The 21020-nt window shown below is 40.6% G+C and overlaps 1 protein-coding gene across 2 annotated transcripts in view; it reads left to right on the forward strand.

Annotated features, from left to right (window-relative positions):
• The first annotated feature begins 9842 nt into the window (after window positions 1-9842).
• aifm4 (apoptosis inducing factor mitochondria associated 4) overlaps window positions 9843-21020 on the forward strand; it is a 71687-nt gene continuing 60509 nt past the window's right edge. Inside the window, exons 1-4 of one of the 2 annotated variants that reach the window (XM_048612638.1) lie at window positions 9843-10073; window positions 12915-13059; window positions 14901-15010; window positions 15798-15907. In XM_048612638.1, coding sequence (XP_048468595.1) covers window positions 10040-10073; window positions 12915-13059; window positions 14901-15010; window positions 15798-15907 — 399 coding nt within the window. In that variant the 5' untranslated portion in view covers window positions 9843-10039. The remainder of the gene's footprint in view (window positions 10074-12914; window positions 13060-14900; window positions 15011-15797; window positions 15908-21020) is intronic. The other variant, XM_048612639.1, reaches the window with a different exon arrangement.

Here is a 21020-nt window from a genome sequence, read left to right on the forward strand (position 1 = left end):
GCAACAGGTAATTAAGAAGGTAAATGGAATTTTGTCCTTCATTGCTAGAGGGATTGAGTTTAAAAGCAGGGAGGTTATGCTGCAGCTGTATAGGGTGATGGTGAGGCCACACCTGGAGTACTGCGTGCAATTTTGCTCTCCTTACTTGAGAAAGGATGCATTGGCACAGGAGGGTGTGCAGAGGAGATTCACTGGATCGATTACAGGGTGAAGAGGATTGGTTTATGAGGAGAAGCTGAATAGACTGTGATGATATTCATTGGAATTTAGAAGAATGAGGGGGAATCTTATAGAAGCATATAAAATTATGAAGGGAATAGATAAGATAGAAGCAGGGAGGTTGTTTCCACTGGCGGATGAAACCAGAATAAGAGGGCATAGCCTCAAAATTAGGGGGAGCAGATTTAGGACTGAATTGAGAAGGAACTTCTTCACCCAAAGGGTTGTGAATCTGTGGAATCTCCTGCCCAGTTGAGGCTTCATCATTGAATGTTTTTAAAGCTAAGACAGATCGCTTTTTAAATAGTAAAGGAATTAAGGGTTATGGTGGGTGAGTGGAACTGAGGCCATGAAAAGATCAGCCATGATCTTATTGAATGGTGGAGCAGGCCCGAAGGTCCAGATAGCCTACTCCTGCTCTTGGTTCTTATGTTATGCTTCTTATAATTCCATGCAGGCAAGTAAATGAGTATATCCTGCAACTGAGGAAGATGTAGTTATTAACATCAGAATAATTACCATCAAAATAAATACTATCTTCTCAGAACAACTATGAATGGGAAAGACATGTAATTCTCCAGATTTGACAATGTATTATGAACAACTGTGAACAATTTTCTTATTATGTTCAAAGTTTATCAATTAAAGGTTCAAGATTAACACATAAAATTGCAACTTTTGTACTGAGGATGACTATATTTGTGAGTTAATTATCTTATATGGGAAATATTACTGCAGTTTTATTTTCCTAACTGTCACGATCATCCCAAGTTTGTTGATCCACAGATCTAACAGGTTCCATCTTTCCTTATCACAATCATTTGATTCATCTTAGTCCTTCATCATCTCTTTCTTAAGCAGCAATACAGGTTCTACACCTGACAAGTTATCATTTCTTAGGAGATATATGAGTCATTCATAAAAGTGACAACATGGAAACCATCAGCATAATATTGAGATTCTGTATTTAAAAGTTCAACATGCATTAGGATTTGAAACTGCTTAAGAAGGTATATGGTACACTTTCCTTTATTGGACGAGATATAGAGTTTAAGAGGTTGTGCTGAAATTGTATAAAAGGTTGGTCAGGCCACAGTGTGTGCAGTTCTGGAAACCACATCATAGGAGGGATGTGATCGCATTGGAGAGTTTCAGTTATGAAGAGAGATTGCACAGGCTGGGGTTATTTTCCTTAAAGCAGAGGAGACTGAGAGGGGTCATGTTTAAGATGTATAATATTATGAGAGGCTTAGTAAGATAGACAGGAAGAAACTTTTCCCCTTAATGTAGGGATCAATGATTACGGGGCATAGTTTTAAGGTAAAGGGCAGAAGGTTTAGAGATGATGTGAGAAAAAATGTTTTCACCCAGAGGGTGGTGGGAATCTGGACCTCACTGCCCGTAACAGTAGTAGAGACAGAAACTCTCATAACATTTAAGAAGTATTGAAATGTACACTTATGATGCCAAAGCATACAAGGCTATGAGTCGAGTGCTGGAAAATGGGGTTAGAATAGTTAGATGGTTTCTTTGACTGGCACAGAAACGATGGGCTGAAGTGTCTTTTTCTGTGATTGAGAGCTCTGTGAGTCTATGAGAAATCATCTAAGTGTCAATTTTGGTGAGTTTAATGAAGGGTTTCACTCTGCGAGCCCTAGCGAGACTACTTGTAATATTTTACAAAATTCACCCTTTACCATACCTCAATGGTGTCCAGCTAATCCTATCTCCCCTCTCAACAGAGGTGTAGGTTCTGCCAACTGCCAAGATCTCCCAGATTCCCAGCACTAGCACCATATCTAAAATGCAGCTGTGAATCTGGTCAAGTGCTGTCAGTTCGGAGCTGCCCTGCACAGTTTCTTCGCCTGAAGACTTGTCCCAGAGATGATGGACAAGTTGTCAGCCCAACAAGCTGACAGAGGTTTGGAGGTCTCAGTGGAGGGAGTAGTGCAGAGGAGGGCTGTTTTCTCCCCTTTGGAGTGGCAGAGGAGACCATGCCACTAAACCCTGCCAGCTTGTACTGAGATTGCCAGCAGCATCAGTGCTATGTCCATGGAGACAGGGAAACCGTTCACCACCCAAGTAGGTCAATGACATTCTGTGTTGCACGAGAATAAGTGCTACATGCTTTTCTGTGATACCTCACAAACGCTCCACGTCTTGTACTGCACCCACCTCCCAGTGAACTACCATGCTTACTATCGCATGCAGCATCTTCCCTCACTTGTTCCCACCACATCCCCCCACTACCCACTCACTAAGGGATGCCTTACCACCTTCCACCCACCTGCACCAGCACTAATAGCTGTGCCAGTCACTTTCATTTCACTCAGTCCCTCCCTTCCTCTCATTCCAGGAGAAAAGGTCCCACAATAGGGCACAAAGAACCAAGATGGGTAGTGGCATACCAGACATTTCACTCCTCACTCCCTATGAGGAGAGGATCTTTGCCCTAGCTGGTGAGGACCGTGACCTTTCTTATGGTGATACCTAAACCTTCATGTCTCAGCAACCAAGTAATAATTATTGTCTATTGCTGCACTGCTCCCCCATTTCTGCTACTGTGAATGGAAACTTACATGTCTGAACTTCTACCCTTCTTTCATGACACAGTCTCTCTTTTGTCTCCTGCATACACCAGTGGAATCTGTACAGCTACTGCCATTAATTGGATAGTTCCATAAGACATCTTCATCTCCAACTCTGAGGAATAAACCAGAGATCCCTCAGAGGATGCACTGGCATGATTGCCTCCTGCTTCCTACACCGGCTCAGTTACTGATGTCTCAGTAAGTATTTTAGATTGTTTAGAATTCGGAACATATGACTGCACTGGTCAAGAACGAAACATCCCAGGTGGCTGGTATTTGAAGGAGTGCTGGAGACTAGGTCCCCGCTCAGCACAAGCAGGAGAAGACCCATGATATTGGCAGTTAACAACTTCAAACAAATACACATGCAGACGCATGAGCGACATGGCAGCTTTGCCTCAGGCACCGGGCAAACTGACTCAGAGGGTGGTGGATTCCAGCAACATTGTTTGGACTGTGCCGTCTCTAGCATGTGGCCAACTGGCTGCCTCCATGGACAGGTTGGTGGCTGCTGTGTAAAGCCAAGTTCAGCACACATAGTGTGCTGGATAAACACATGGGCATACACTCCATTGCTTTAGCCTTTCTTACTCAGCACCAAAGCAAGGCGGCTGGGGGTTGAGGGACCCTAATCTCACTGCAGGTGCTCCTTCCTTGCTAGGAGACAGGGCAATGCCAGTAGACACCAAGCTGGAGGAGGAACCATTTGCAAATCCCCCAGAAGTCTCCCCTCAGGGTAGTCCAGGGGTGGCTTGGCCTTCCAGCTTCACTCTTTCTGCCGCCTTCAGCCGGGTTCAGGCTGAGGAGGGTGCACCTACCTCCGGGTAGGACTCACTCATCGTTCCTGGGGCCTTGAGATATGTATGCTTCTAGTGTCACCTGACCAAAACCCCCAAGGCCAGCTGTCTCCTTTGTAGGGCACTGCATCTACAGGGCTGATCATGGCCCAATTCCCAGACTGTTCCGATATGGATCCCCCGACCCTGACCAAACCAATAGCCAACTGACCATGTCCAAGCCCCTGGGCTGATAGTGAATGCTGCTTTTGACTTACTGCACTGAGTCTCCCGAAACTGAGAACTGCTGACAGCCATGACGAGCTGCCTGGCTTTTTGTCTGTGCTAAATGCAAGGCAAGATAGAAGGATTATGAACCTTTAAGCTTTGGCTCAAGAGGCAAAGTTCATAAAGACAAGGCAAGGCAGAGATATGATGAGCATTGAAGTTGGGGCAAAGTGGTAAGAGAGCTAGTGAGGAACCCTGAGATACACCATGAATTGAGTGCCTGTCCTTGCACGCAAAAAATGACAATGAAAAATGCTGGTGTGCTCTAAAGTTAGCACTGAAGCACAGAACTGTTCTGTAAGTGTATCAAAGGTGTTCTATAAGGGTGCAGTGAGGCTGGCATATGTCTGATGCCAATGTCTGTGGATGGTGAGTATGGGCATTCACTGCCCATGAGTTGGGCCCTGGGATGTTGGTGACTGCTGTCTAAAATGGACGCCCAGAGAAGCAAGTGGTGAGCTGTAGTCGCCAGGGGCTTTCTTGTCTTTCATGTCAGGAATTGTTGCCATTTAGTTTTAATGAGTGGATGGGAGAACAGAAAGTCACCTACGTATCAACAAGGAAAGATTCGGAATAGTGATAAACTAATGCATACAAACGGGAGCAAATAGGCTTCTCACAGCTCACTAGCACGATTACTGACTCACCTTTCAACACTTCATTGGAAAATTGGGCTTTTTGCTCATAATATTGAACATCTCATTTTGGCTGATTCACCCTAATTTCCCAATTGACTTGTCGATGCCTATGCATTCAGGGGATGAGAAGGTTCTGCTAACACTATCCCTTCAAATTTAAAACTGAGAGATTAAAAATAGGGCCTTTGTAAAGTTATGAAGATAAAAGAAAACAGGAAGGGAAGAGAAAAAGATGTGATTGCCATTTATATAACTGATTTGGATGAGAATATACGAGGCATGGTTAGTAAGTTTGCGGACGATACCAAAATTAGTGGCGTAGTAGACAGTGAAGAAGGTTTTCTAAGATTACAAGGGGATCTTGATCAAATGGGTCAATGGGCTGAAAAATGGCAAATGAAGTTCAATCTGGATGAACGTGAGGTATTGCATTTTGGTACAACAAACAAGGTTAGGACTTATCCAATTAATGGTAGGGCCTTGAGTACTGTTGTAGAACAGAGGAATCTAGGGTTCAGGTACGTAATTCTTTGAAGTTTGCATCACATATAGACAGGGTGGTTAAAAAGGTGTTTAGCACACTTGCCTTCCTTGCTCAGTCCTTTGTATGTAGGAGTTAGGAAGTCGTGTTGAGGTTGCATAGGACATTGGTGAAGATTGTTCTGGAATACTGTGTCCAGTTCTGGTCACCCAGTTAAAGTAAGGATACTATTTAACTGGAGAGGGCTCAAAAGAGATTTCCCAGGATGTTAACCAAAAGAACTGTGGATGCTGTAAATCAGGAACAAAAACAAAGTTGCTGGAAAAGCTCAGCAGGTCTGGCAGCATCTGTGAAAGAGAAAACAGAGTTAACGTTTCGGGTCCAGTGAGGAAGGGTCATTGGACCCGAAACGTTAACTCTGTTTTCTCCTTCACAGATGCTGCCAGATCTGCTGAGCTTTTCCAGCAAACTTTGTTTTTGTTTCCCAGGATGTTGCTGGGTATGGAAAGTCTGAGTTATAAAGAAAGGCTGAATAGGCTGGGACTTTTTTCATTAGAGCTTAGGAGGTTGAGAGGTGACCTTATGAAGTTTATAAAATCATTTGGGGTACAGATAAGGGTTATTGGTTGGTGTCTTTTCCCTAGGATGGGAGATTTCAAGACTAGGGGGCACATTTTTAAAGTTAAAGGAGAGAGAAAAAGCATGAAGGACAAATTTTTTACACAGAGGGTAATTCGCATGTGGAATGAACTTCCTAAGGAAGTGGTGGATGTGGGCACAATTACAATGCTTAAAGGACATTTGGGTAAGTACATGAATAGGAAAAGTTTGGAGGGATATGGGCCAGGAGCACGCAGGTAGGATTAACTTAGTTTGGGATGATGTTCTGCATGGACTGGTTAGACTGAAAGGTCAGTTTCTGTGTTGTATGAATCTATGATTCTATATTTCCAGTAAGAAATGAAACTAATGGCATTAATTAAGGTTTATACAATCTTCAATGCTTTTATTTGGGATGCAGTTAATGATTATACTGGATACAAAAGGGCACCTTACTGAGACAATTCAGAGATATCAGAAAAACAAAAGATTTATTTTATTTTATAACAGTCACTTTACTCCCTTCTGAACTCAAATTTGACTTTAACAATTTCAGATCATGACCATTGCTCCCATTTGTTCAGACTGCAGGAGCTGGTACCAGTTCTGTTATTGTCAATTACAGCTGTTTGATCTACGTTTGTTTCCCTACTTATCCTATTATCACCCACTTCTACCTTGCACCATTATCTCTTTCGTCATTCAGTCGCTTCTCCCACCCATTCACAGAGCTCCCCTTTTATTCTTTCCTCTCCTTATTGACCCCCTCCCTCTGTACTCATTTTATGACCAGATACACTTCTAACTTTGTCAGCACCTAAGAGGCCATCCACCCGAAATATAACTCTGTTTCTCTTTTAACAAATGCTGCCTGTCCATATTCTTATTGAGAATCTGAGTGCATTCGGCACTTTCTGTATTTGTTGGTCGGATATGTTCCTTTCGTCCCTTTGTGATTATGTTTATTTTAGAAAACCTTTTCCTCTTTATGATTCACCAGCTATACATTTGCACCATTCATATTTTTGCTCTACATCTATAGTGCTGATAGCTGTCCATGCACATTCATTAGCATTTTAACTCACTTATCTGAAATGTCCACAAGCATTACTGGCATAATTTTAAAAATTATAGCAATGTAAACTTGATTGTATTTGACACATTACAAATTTAAACATGATTTAGAATCAAAGGATCTTACAGTACAGAAGGAAACCTTTTGGCTAATTGCACCTGTACCAGATACAATCATAGAACTGTACAGCATGGAAAAAGACCCTTCAGTCCAACTTGTCCGTGCTGACCAGATATTTTAAATTAATCTAGTCCCTTTTGCCAGCATTTGGCCCATATCACTCTAAACCCTTCCCATTCATATACCCATCCAAATTCCTTTTAAATGTTGTAATTGTACCAGTCTCCACCACCTCCTCTAGCTTTCTAATTTAGTCCCATGTCATAGCTTTTCCTCCATGACTCTGCAAATTGGTTTTCTTCAAGCATATGTCCAGTTGTCTTTTAAAAGTTCCCACAGAATCTGATTTCACCGTCTATTCAGGTAGTGCTTACCAGATCAGTAGCAACCATTTGTGCAAGTAATGTTTCGTATTTCACTGTAATTCTTTTGTAAATTATTTTAAATCTGTAACCTCCCGTTTGTGATCCCATTTGCAAGAAGAAATTGTTTCTATCTACTTCCTTAATCAAGATCCTTAATACAATTATTAGAACAATCCCTGCACATGACCGAATGCCTCCTCATCACAGTTATCATCCTCCAACCACTCATCAGGACTGATGGTCCTGACATTTTTTGTATGTAAACTTTGTATTTCAACCAGTAAAAATAGACATTCCAGTCAAGATAGAAGAAAGAAACATGACATTAGCAACTGAGCTTCTTTGGGTTACTAGCAAGGGTCTCTATTACTACATAATCTCCAATTTTTAATAGAAATAAACTGGTGCAGGATGAATTTCTGAAGAGAAATGTGTGTAGGTTCAGTCACTAAATGATCAGTAGCACACTCAAAACTGACAAAATGAAACTGCGGTATTGTTGGAGCTTCATGTAACTTGATCTAATTGCACCTTGTAAGATCGATATATGAGCTTATCATAAATCCAACCATGCATTTTCAATTTTGGGTGTCGACAGTACAGGCATTCCAAAAAATATTGGATCCATTCCACGTTGAGCACATCAGTCATTATGATTTCTAAAACTAGTTCACTGAATCTGAATTAAATCTTTCCATTTTATCAGGATGCAATTATCTTCAATATTGGTACATTTATCATGCTGTATAGCAACTCACTGAGCAGTAAGAGCCCGATTTCTGGTTCCTGAAAGTAGAATAAACAGTTTCCAAAGCTAAACCGATTTAAACGAAATTATAAGACATTCCATAACACAATAAAAGGTAATATGTTTACAGGTATCATTAAATGCACTTCAATAGTCAAACAGGATATCACGTCGCGCAGACGCAATGGTTTTATTTTCTTCCTCAGCTTCCATTATGTTATTCTCCCAGATTGTGCATTACAATCCCTGGGTATCTGAATCCTAATCATGTGAAAAAAAAATGCATAACTGCAATGTCAGTTCAATTTCCCATAAATGCTGCATTAAGATATAATCACACTAAAGCCTCTCTAAACCTAGGTATTGAGAAGTTTAAAGTATATATTTACTCTGACTTTTATTAGTTAACTGATATCATGTTTAGATTTGTAATCATTTATCAAATACAGTCAGGTTTACATTACTATAATTGTTATTATGCCAGTAGTTTTAGATGAGTGGGTTAAAGATAGTAATGAATGAGCAGGGCAGTGCTAGCAACACTATAGCCATTAAGCAAAAACACGAATGCTGCAAATGCACAGATAGTGAATCAGAAAGAGATAAAAATGTTTTCTCTTATAAATAAAATCACGAGTGGATCTGTGTTGGAAATACTCAGCACATTCAGTTGTAACCTTTTGTCAAAAGATTCCAGTATTTTCGGTTTATTTTTCAGATTTTCAGCATCTGTACTATTTTGTTATTTTGCAATCTCCCAACCAAACTTTGATTGACCTGTGTAAGTGTCTTGCTCCTGCTCTAGTTCTGAAACATTTTTGTTACCATCTTCACCCTGGTTATGGCTCCAAAAGGGAAGGCTTCAGCTGGTGGGTGACCTTTCATCACGACTTCACAGTAATCGTGCCTTTTCATTTGATTCCTTTCTATTTTGATTGCAAATAGAGTATAGCAAGGCATTTTCACGTTGATTCACATTGAAATGCATGAATAGTATTACAGCAATTCTATTTTGTGGACCAGAAATATTGCTGCATAAATAAAGTGGAACTGAGACCACAACCAGATCAGCCATGATCTTGGAATGATACAGCAGCCTGGAAGGACCAATGGCTCCTAAATCCTATGTTAATTCTCAAGGCATAATAAGTTTGAAATTCATTTATAATAACAGATTCCAGCACGAAGAAAATATCTGTTACGGGGGATAATAAGAGCTGTAAGGTTTTAGAGTAGATTTGTAGCTTGGGTTGTGGATATTGTGGTTGGCTCACCACAGTAAGAGCTGTAATAAACTTGGTAACTTCTTTTAAAACTGCAGATGTTTGTAAACTGGTATTAAAGAATCATTGAGTTTCACGGAGCTGTACATCCAATAAACTGAAGCATAATACAAGAATATGCAGGTTAGGTGCATTGGCTATACTAAATTGCCCATAGTGTCCAGGTATGTATAGGTTAGGTGGATTAGCCATGGGAATTGCAAGAATAGATTAGGTGAAATGCTCTTCAGAGAGTTGGTGTGGACTAGTTGGGCCGAATGGCTTGTCTCCACACCGGAGAAATTCTATAGCTTCTTTATGGGGAGCCTCAGAAAACATGACGTCACTGGATCCATGACGTTAGCTCTGCTTTCTCTCCACAGATGATGCCAGTCCTGCTGAGCTTTCCCAACAATTTCTGTTTTTGTTTCTGACTTTCAGCATCCTAGGTGCTTTGATTTTTTTGCAAAAGTGTTCAAGACACTGCTGTTGACAGGTTTCTACGATTTTGTGGTAATAGAAAGGAGTTACCAAGTCCCTGATTTGAATCCCGTGGTCTGTGCAGTGCCTGCTCGTGACATCATGGGGGCGTGGCGGTTCCTAGGAGACCAGAACGTTACATTGTCCCAGATTGTTTACTCTGGGCTTAGTCTCGGCGCTGGCCTTGGCTCCACTAACCCATTGGCTCCTTAAGAACTGCTGACCAAGCTGTACTCTTTCGCTTGTGACGCTGCACGCTGAGCTCGGCGGCTCCTGCCACTGCGAGCCAAGCTAACTGCGGCTCCCTGCGCGGAGTGGAAGGGAGGCAGCTCGCCGTCGTAACCCTGCGCTCGTGGTCCTTGTTTGCCTTCCTAAGAAGCCAGTTCACTCTACACAATGGGAACATCCCGATCCAAATCAGGTACCGAAGGTAACGGGAAAGGCAATCCCTGTTTTAATTTGATGTGCCGTAAGCACCTTCCGCTTTGAGTTATGAACCAAAGTCGTGGCTCGAAGGCTACTGAAGTTTACATAATGCTATGCCTTCTTCTGATGAAACTTCATTCAGTTTTTAGCGTTGTGTCCTGTTTCGAGATGAGCTGGGCTGATTATCATAAATACCTATGTATTTATACCAAAGTAATTGAATTAACATCTTTCAATTATCTAATAAAAATGAGTTCTAAAATATTTTAATTGTTAATTATTTGTTATTTCAAATTACTGTGCTCCATTATACAATTGAAACGTGACGTACATGCACTTCGCTGATGAATTGCAATGTATCGTAATCTGGGAATAACATTTATATTAAAAGCATTTTTGGTAATTTTATTTCGAACATATTAGCTTCACATTAAATCAGACGTGTTTTTAGATTGTAGACTGCTTCCCCAGAATTTCCTAGCAGACTTAGGAGTTACAGTTCTGATCGCCAGTCTATTATTTAATCAACGAATTGTGAGTGGGTTTGGGGTTTACTAATGAAGGAGGTATTTTAGTGTACAAAATTGCTGTTATGTGAGGTGATACAAATAGAACATGCATTCGATTCAATATAAGTTGTTTATCAGACGCTAAGTAAGCAGTTTTAAATCTAATTAAAGTTAGATATTAATGTCTCCATGAATATATGAAATGTTATACTGTAATTTTCTTCTCTCTTTGCTACTAACGGATCTGCTGATACATTGCACATGGGCGGTCGAGAATTCGGTCAGGTAGATCAGAAAGCCACGGGAGCGGTGGAAGCGGGGGAGGATCAGTGCATGGGGGAAAAGGAAAAGGTTGCAGTGCAAGAGAAAGAAGTTGAGGAAGAGGAACAACTGAATTTATTAGAAGATTCATGACATTTCTTTAGAGGTTTGGGTGGAGCGGAAGGTAATGTCATTGCTCCACTTCTGTTTCCTTGTTAGGATGGGGGAGAAGGGGGATTGAAAACCTGTAGTGTGGTAGGATACTGATGCATTGTATTTTTTTTTTGCTGATCACTAATAGGTATGTACATAAACTTTAACTGACTTTGTTCAACTATACCTCTTTCTGTAGTTTACACACTTGTGTTTGTGAGAAAAATTTCCAATTATTTGTGAGCTAGCCTCCACTGACTTTAAAGCCAGGGTGAGATTCAAAATTAATAGCTGTGACAAGACATCTAAATCCTAATATTGGTGGAAAGCAAAATTGTATTGAGAAATTATTTGTATTGCAACATATGTCTTTCAAGCGAACCACCTATACCAAACAAAACACTTCCTTTATTTGATTAATTCTATTATCATACAAAGCTGTAAGTAAGCAATAACTGAAGCAGTTTATATATAGCAACTTGTACATTTTTTTATATTTGGAAAGAAGACATAGTACTAAAGATCCACAGGTAAGTTTTACAACATCTAGTTTATAATAGTAACTCGTGGCAAGATACAAAGTGTAAATTCTTACCGAATTGTTTCCTTTTTTGAGCTAAAATCATTTTCAGACTGAATAATGCACTGAAGTTAGATTCTCACCTGTCATTTTCTTTTAGTGAGCAAATTTTAATAAGTGGCTATGTTCCATAGGTTTAGCTTCCATACAAAGATTATTAATATTGACTTGTGAACAAATGACATTTTGAAAAGTAACTTGAAAGTCATTCCCTCCCTGTTCACTATATTCTACTCAACCAGATGTCATCCACAAGAACAGTAAAAGTTGAGACCGTGTTTAGAAAACCATTTTGGTGCTTATTTGGTAGTTGAGAAGGTTTCATTTGGGGGAAGTCTACCAGGGAATTTTCTGATTGACATTTGTTGGAAACTGTAGAGAGTGGAGGAATAGGAGCAGAAATGGGCCATTTGGCTCTTTGAGTATATTCTGCCATTCAATGAGATTGAGTGATTTTCTGCTTCAACACCATTTCCTGCACTATTCTGTATCCCTTCAAAGTTTTTAACATTTTAGAAATCAATCAATCTTCGTCTTGAACATGATCAATGACTGAACATTCATAGTCCTTTGGGGAAGAGAATTCCAAAGATTCACCAACCCTTGAGTGAAGAAATCCCTTTTCATCTCATGGCTAAGTAGCCTGATCCTTGTCCTGAGACTGAGCCCTGATTCTCTATCCTTATTACAGAGATTACAGAGAATCATCCTTCCTGCATCTATATTGTCAAATCCTGCAGGAATTTTGTATGTTTGACTACACAATCTCTCATTCCTGTAAAATCCAGAGTGTAAAGTCTATGTCTATTTAATCTTTCCTCGGAGGACAATCCTTCCAACCTTTGTTGTATTTATTCTATCTTTCCATCGGCAAGGTTTTCAAAACTGTACATAATGCTCCAAGTGTGGTCTCACCAAGACTCTTTTGTAGTTGCAGTAAGACACCTTTCTTCCTATACTCCATTCCTAATGTGATAAAGGTCAACTGGCATGTTGGTAGTATGTGGAGCATTTCCACTGTGCTGCTTTTGTTGCTTTATGGAAATGGGGGATTTTCAAGTTTGCTATTTCATAGCAATCTTCCAATTCAACTTCACCATTGATCGTCTTTGGCCTGCAGAATCTGAGTTGCATTTCTTTTGGATGTTAATGATGCTTGGCTTCCTATGCTGCTTAACAATGACCTGGCAGTTTTTATAAAGGGAAAGCTTTATAATTGATTAAGTAAACATTGTTACTGAGATAGTCATCTCCAGCTGGAGATGACTATGTCTACACTTCCTACGAACCTCTAAAAGGAGGGGGTCTCAAATAATTTTTGTCCATCTCTTATTCAATGCAGTTGATCTTCCTGGACTTCATGGATCTGAAGCTCAGGGGAATGAATTGTATGGGGGAAAACATCGGCGTAAGAGTAGTTTGAAAGAGGAGTCTGAGGCTGTATTTGAAAAAGAAGTTTGTTTGGCTTCTGAGATGCAAGATAATGAGTAAGTACTTGTATTTTATAACAGCCTTCAAAACCTTAATACTTTTCTATTTAAGGACTGGTTTACGGTATTTGATTTGGCAGTTGAAAGTTTGTTGCCGAAATGCTCTCTTTGACTCCCCCACTACCCTAAGTAAAATGTATTGGCTGTTAAAGACACAATTGAAGTAGGAAGTGTGTACGTAGCACGTACACTAATTTATGTTTATCCCAATATAACAAATCTGTGCACCAGCCCTCATTTTAATACGTACTGAGCGGATAAATCTTAGTTCCAAACGCTTTCAAAATAAAGACATAATAGACCAGAATGCTGCCTGTCATTGCTTGCTTGCTTGCTTTCTTGCTTATGCCAGACTGGAAATAAAATGTGTTAATTATTTATTTTCTGTTTTATATTGCCTTTACCCATTTGTTGTTGGAGTCATTTGAGCTCTGTTTCTGGGATTTGAGTGGTATTTGTGAGTGATCTTGTTATTCCATGTTATCTTTCAAATCTATTGGTGTAGTGTCCAAAGTTTGTAACTTCCAACGTATTGGTGTGTGTGTGTGTGTGTGATGTGCTTCCACTTTTAATACTGTTTGGATCTCTGTTTGGATAATTTGTGTTCTGTTACGAATTGGGGATATCCCTCTGTACTCGTGAGTGACTTGTGTGTGACTGTCATGTTGCTTCAAAATTCCTTTATTTATATAATTATGTATTTTACACCTTTAGTAAGATCGTCTCTCTCTTGTATGGACTACTTGTGTTTCTTTTATCAGATTCTTGCACTTGATTCATGATATTATTGCTATATCCTGATACTCGTCATTATCTCGTTAGTATAACCATTAAACTATGACACTCTATGTTTCATTGTTCGTGGTTCGATCCCAGTTCACCAACGCTTAGCTAGGGAGGATGGCCAAAGAAAGTTAATAGGTGGAAATAGCTTTGCTTGTCCCTCATCACAATGGCTGGATGATTGTGGCTAAGATTTCAAATCTTGTGTTGATGTATATTTCCTGTTAAAATGACTTTGGATATGCATTTATACCAAAGTTTAATTTTGTTCATTTAAACTTTTATAACTGAAATCCTGAATGTAAACAGTTGACCATAATAAAGCAGTTACAACCCATGACTTTTAGATGGTCTAATGAAATTTCTGAAATTTGTCTCCTAATTCCACCATCATATTTGGTGCTGTATAAGCAACAGAATGGTTATCAGCTGTCAGTGTGAAATGCTGCAGCTTACTAGAAAGACAAATAATCATTGTGTGCACTAGTGACGTATGGACATTGGACAATGAGACATCTATCCTTTAATCTCTGAGAAATCTAACCATAGCTAGTATTGTACTATGTACATGAACACATCAAATCTCTAGAGTGAGAGCTGTGCTTTAATTCAGAGTGAATCATTCAGAAAGATGCTTTTTAAAAACTCTTTGATCAAGAGTGATCTATATTTGTTGTTTTGCATTTTACTTAGTTTATGTTGACTGGTTAACAACCTCGTAAAATTGTAGGACACTGTGCAATTGTCTGGCATTCTTATTCTATGCATTGAGAAGTTTTTAGATAATTGCACATGATCATTTAATTTTCCTACAGTACCTATCTTGTAATGGGAAATATAATGTTTAAAAGCTATCATCTAAGTTCTCTGTGAAAAGTAAGTGTGCATTGTATTTGAAACTGAATCTTCCAGTCAATTAATTTAAGCCCTCATTTCTTTTATATCCTTTCATGTTAATATTGAACTGGTTTTACTGTTGCTTAAAATTCCTCTAGTGATATTTAATATTATTTCCTGTGAATAAATCAGTTTTAACATTTTTCTGTGCCACACAGGATGCGTGAAGTTGAAATCAACAACCATAAGCTGCTACTTATCAAAACTAATGGAGAATTTAGTGCCATAGGACATTTGTGCACTCATTATGGAAGTCAGCTGGTCAATGGTAAAAGTATTGTATTCCATACTCATTGTTCGTTATGCTACAAATTATTTGTTTGTTAATGAGCTACTTACAAGGCCAGTAATTTTAACATGCATTACATTGATCATGGGTATTGTGAATTGTCAGTGATCTAGCACGTGGTCTCATCAACTGCCAGAAGGAAATGTTGTGCTCTACTTTCCCAAATGTGATGAATTTCTGATCCGTGTGCTGATCGATTTTTGTCACACTTCACGTAGACTGCCCAAAGTAAGCACTTAACCAACGTACCAAAGTTTCACGTGGGTCAGTCACCAAGTTTCTAAATTATACTCAGTGAAAACAAAATTCTGCATCATCATATCACAGCTCAAAATACTTCATGTACTTAGGAAAAGCAGTGGCTAAATACAGACAACTACAGCAACTATTTTAGAAACCACAAGGTCCCTCCAAGAGCAATAAAAGGAATAAATAGTAAACTTGCTTACAATGGTATGGTTGAGGGAGAAATATTGGCCCTCACACACCTCTCGGAACATTAAAACCCTTGTGGTGCATCAAATAGGCAGTTAGAACCTGGATATACTGCTTCATCTTGGGGACTTCACATCTGAAAAATCAGCACTCTGTCACTACTGCATAGACATGTCTGCTTGTGCTCCAATTAATTAATTGATTATCAACCTTGTGACTGAGATACAAGAATTTTACCAATTGAGTCCTGTTTTACTTGTGGAAATGCATGTCTGTTCTTTTCACTTCTGACAGCTGTTCTCGGTTATTCCTCGTTTTCCTGCATCTTTAGGAGTTCTCTCACGTGGAAGGGTTCGTTGTCCAAGGCATGGTGCTTGTTTTAATGTAAAAACAGGTGATATCGAAGAGTTCCCCTGCTTGGATGGACTACAAAGCTATAAGGTATAATTTGGATTGCTCTATTGATTTCAATAAGTTGTACTGAAACTACTTGTATTTATTGAACAGTTTAATGTAATAAAAATCTGCAGCTAACATCCAAAGAAATGAATTTTAAAGTAATCTATTTATTTCTTCATGATTGCATTTCATGACATAAATGAAGAATCCATCTGAGTAGTGTAGGGATGGGAGCAAAGAGGTGATAAATGGTGAATTAGCTCAGTGATCGATAGTAACAGCTCTACATGGCAGTAGACCATAAGACCATGAGGCACAGGAGCAGAAGTAGATCATTGAACCTGTTCTGCCGTTCAATAAGATAGTGGCAGATCTGATAACCTTCAACTTTCCTGGCTTTTCCTCATAACCCTTGTTTCCCTTACTGGTTAAAATCCGGCTATCTCAGCCTCAAATATACTTCGTGGTCCAGCCTCATTGGCCCCCTCTGGTAAGGAATTCCACAGATTCACAATCCTCTAAGAGAAGAAAGTCATTCTTCTCTCTCCTTCTTTAATGTGTGACCCCCTTGTTCCAAGATTATACCCTCTTGTCCTAGACATTCCTATAAAGGGAAACAACCTTTCCACACCTACCCTGTCAAATCCCCTAAAAATCTAGTATAAAGTGACCTCTCATCCTTCTATATTCCAATGAGTACAGACCCAATCTACTCAACCTGTCCTCAAGACAGTCCAACCACCACCTCCGCCAACAATACCTGTGAGTCTTTTCCAATTGCATCCAATGCCAGTTTCCTTTTCTTAAATAAGGGTCCCAACATTATTGACAGTACTCCAGCTGTGGTCTGACTAGTGCCTTGTTTATTTTTAACACAACCTTCCTACTTTTAGACTCAATTCCCTTTGAAATAAAGGTCAATATTCCATTTGACTTTCCTAGCAACCGCTGAACTTGGATGCTAGCTTTTTGTGATACGTGGACGAGGACGCCTAAATCTCTGTTCCTGTAGCTTTCTGCATCTTCCTCCATTTAAATAATACTCAGCTCCTCTATTCTTCCTGTGTAACCTTACATTTCTCCACATTGTGATCTATCTGCAGACTCTACGTCTTCCGCATCACTTAACTTCCTGCTTACTTTTGTGTCCTCCACAGACTTTTCTACAGTAAATTCATTTTCCTCATTCAAGACGTTTATATATAATTGTAAATAATGGTGGTACCATATCAAACACCTTCCAAAAATCCAAATATTATAATATCTGCTTCTAACCCGTTATCTATCCTGCTTGTTATCTCCCTCAAATAAATATTTGAGATTCTCTTGTTTATCATTATAATAGCACAATTTAATAAATTTGTAAGAAATGGAAACTTTTGCCAAGCCAGATCATTGGACACATTCAGGGGAAACTTTAGATTAACACTAAAATGTCCACTGGTTTTAGTGTGCAAGACAAGCTAACTTTGGATCTCTAGTGGAGAAATACTAACATGGCAAACTTAGTTAGCTGGAGAGTTCAAAATGAGATATATTTTCATAATGACGAATTTTTTTTTTACAAAATAAATTTACAATCAATCATATGATATATCAATCATATCCCAATCTAGATCTAACTTGGTTTCAGATAGATAAACAATAGGTAAATATTTGGTTCTGTCATGCCAGTCACAAAATCAATGACTTGTAAAATGTTAATAATTTTTATAATAAATTTTGAACTGAGGCAGGCCACAAGTCAAATATATATTTTCTTTATTCATTAATGGGATGTGGGCATCACTGGCCAGGCAGCATTTATTGCCCATCCCTAATCCCCAGAGGGCAGTTCAGAGTCAAGCATATTGTTGTGAGTCTGGAGTCAAATGTAGGCTGGCCCAGGTGAGGATGGCAGTTTCCTTCCCTAAAGGATATTTGTAAGCCAGATGGGTTTAATATTTAGCATATTATTCCATGGCAGAGTCTTCTCATGGTGTCATAGAGTTATACAGCACAGACACAGACCCTTCACTCCAACTCGTCCACGCTGACCAGATATTCTAAACTGACCTAGTCCCTTTTTGCCAGCATTGGCCCATATCCCTTCCTTTTCATATACCCATCCAGATGCCCTTAAATGTTGTAATTGTACCCACCTCCTCTGGCAAATCATTCCCTACGTGCACCATCCTCTGCATGAAAAAGTTTGCCCTCTAGTTTTGGACTCCCCCACCCTGGGAAAAAGACCTTGGCTATGCATCCTATCCATGCCACTCATTATTTATGAACTTCTACAAGAACACCCCTCAGCCTCTGACATTCCAGGGAAAATAGCTCCAGCCTATTCAGCCTCTCCCTACAGCTCAAACCCTCCAATCCAGGCAACACCTTGTAAACCTTTTCTGAACCCTTTCAAGTTTAGCAATATTTTTCCTATAGCAGAGAGACCAGAATTGAGTGCAGAATTCTAAAAGTGGCCTAACCAATGTCCTGTACAGCCGTTCACAAGTATTTGAGTGGATTGCTGCAAAGTCTACTGTTTACTCCTAAATCGGCTATTAGTTACAGAACTGTTACCATGAATGGAAACGTTCTTGAATCAAACAGTGATGTTCAATCCTAATGAAATAGATTACAGCATGCATATCAGGAAGACATTTCAGTGTTTCCATTCTTTTATTAAGACAATGGGCTGAATCTTACCAGAAATCAACTATCATTTTTGCCGAGTTTCATGGAGGGTTTCTCTTCAAGTTCTAACAGGTTTGCTCACACTGTCTTCCCAATCTTGCCTCATTATCGAGGCACCATGCCCCCAAAGTGCCGTGCTTGTTGTACTCTTGCACTTGTTTTGTAGGAAGTATTAATCACTGCCAGGAGATACAAAAGTATTTCCGGTAGGATGGTAGTGGAGCAGCACTTCTGAGCCTGGGGCTTGTCTGCTGTGTCCACTTTTCAGTTCTTTTTTCTCCTCTGTTCTTTCTTTCTGGTTTTTTTTCTGTTATTTTACTTGCCTCTTGTTGAAGGGCTCTGTGTTATGGTGGCAGCATTAGCAGCAGCAAATGGGGCCCAGTGCGTATTTTAGTAGGCCCAGAAGCGCGGACTTGTGGCGTTGGAGGCAAGTTTGGGTTCCCAGCCAGCTTCTGCTTCAACAAGGCAGTCCTAGCACTGACTCATGGCAGCTGTGTGCAGGCGAGTTTGGGTTTCTGGTAACATCTGTATCCAGTGCAGATTAATGGAGGCGGCATCAGCAGTGGCTGCATCGGTAAGGTGGGCCTGAACTGGACTCATGGCGACAGCGGAATTAAATTTTTGCCTTCAGTGGCATCTGCATTGGCAAGGTCCAGCAGGGACATGTAGTGGTGAGGGCGATGGTGGAAGTGAGGTGGTAAAGATTGGCAACTTGCGTTTCAGCAGTGGCAGTGCCACTAGGTCCATGGCCCATAGCGGAGCACTTAACAAGAACAGTAGAGTTGAAAACTCTCTTTTTTTTTTATTTCTTCATTCTTCTGCCTTTTATATTCTATGTTTTGGTTTATTTTTCTGTGTTTTAAGATGACACCAGAGAGTGATGACACTATATGACACTTTTCACTGTATTTTGTAACAAAATACATGTGAAAATAAATAAATCAAATAAATCCTAGGATCCCTGGTGCAAGTGCCATTGCATACCTATTCATATGCAGAAAGTCTGGAGGTGCCCTGCACAATTTGCCACTTGCTGTGGAGACAGCAGACCAGGGGAAATTGGCACTCTGCTTTGTGAACAGGGTCTTAAAGGTTCTGGTGGATGGGTTGGTGTGGGGGAGGTCCATCCCCTTCCGTCAGCAGAGGAGGCAACAATATCTAATCCTGCCAGCCTGGTCAGAGGTTGCCACTGATGTCAGTGCAAGCTCGATAATCTGGGGACTGCCCCCGTCCCCCCCAATACTGGAGGAACCCCCTCCGTGACCTTCTCTGCTCAGTGTAGGTAAGTGCCACTATCTTTTCTCTGCTACCTCTCGAATCATTCTATCGCTGCTGCTGCACCCACCTCTTTCCAAGATTCACCGTCTAATAGACTTGGCGTTGCAGTCAACATTTTCTCTCTCTCTCTTGCTCTCACCACCCCAACTCTCCTGTCATAGCTAGCCCTGTGCGCCTTCTGCACTGCCTACTTACTCACTCTAGACAACTTGCCACCTTTCACTCACCTGCACCAGAATTGACAACTGTTGCAGCCACTTTCATGCAATTTGTCCCATCTCCGGAGATAAGTGCACATGTGGGCACAGAGAGCCAGGATGGGTGGGAGGGCACCTGGCATTCAGCTCCTGAGGATTCAATGGTGCTGGCCATTGAGGACTGAGATTGTTCATGTGGTGAGGCCAAAATGTCCATGTCCCAGCAACCAAGTAACAAGCATTGCCCACTGCTGTGCTACTCCTTCATTCTTGCCACTGCGAATGTATTCTTTACATGGCAGAACCTCTACCGCTTGTTCACAATGCTTTCTCTCTTTTTGTCTTCTGTCGGTATGCAGTGGTATCAGGAAGAAGGCACAGATCCCTCGGAGGATGCATCAGCAAGACTGCCTCCTGCACCCTCCACCGTCGCAGATACTGCCACCTTGCTGGATACTTTATACTAGATTAGAGTCGGGCGCGCTTATTGGTGAGCACTTTGCTGCCACCTCTTAGCAGCTGGATGAGCAAGAAATGTCTCTGGCACTCGGAGGCCTGCTGGATACCAGGCACTTGCTTGAACAGCAGAAGCCCCCATGGTGTTGGCCATCAATAACTTCATCTAAATGCACAAGGAGACACCAGCAGCAAGCAGCTTTATCAATAGCACTAGGAAAGCTGACACTGTTTTGTATGGCTGCAACAATGCTGTTGGCACAGTACTGCCTCTGGCATGTGGCTGTCCAGCTGCCTTAATGGACAGGTTGGCAGCTGCCATGAGAAACTAAGTACATGAACCTCAGTGTCTCCTGGATATTTGCTCCAGCCATTGGTGCTCAGAGCCAACAGGTGGCAACAGGGAGATGAGAGAGCTTGACCTCACCCCAGGTACCCCTTCCTCAGAAGGAGACAGTAGATACCCAGATGGAGGAGAGACAACATATGGACTTCCGCAGAAGTCTCATGTCGGGATGCTTCAGGGGTGAGTGGGTCTTCTACCCTGC

Source organism: Rhincodon typus, chromosome 26 (genome assembly GCF_021869965.1).
Source record: "Rhincodon typus isolate 14 chromosome 26, sRhiTyp1.1, whole genome shotgun sequence".
NCBI lineage: Eukaryota > Metazoa > Chordata > Chondrichthyes > Orectolobiformes > Rhincodontidae > Rhincodon > Rhincodon typus.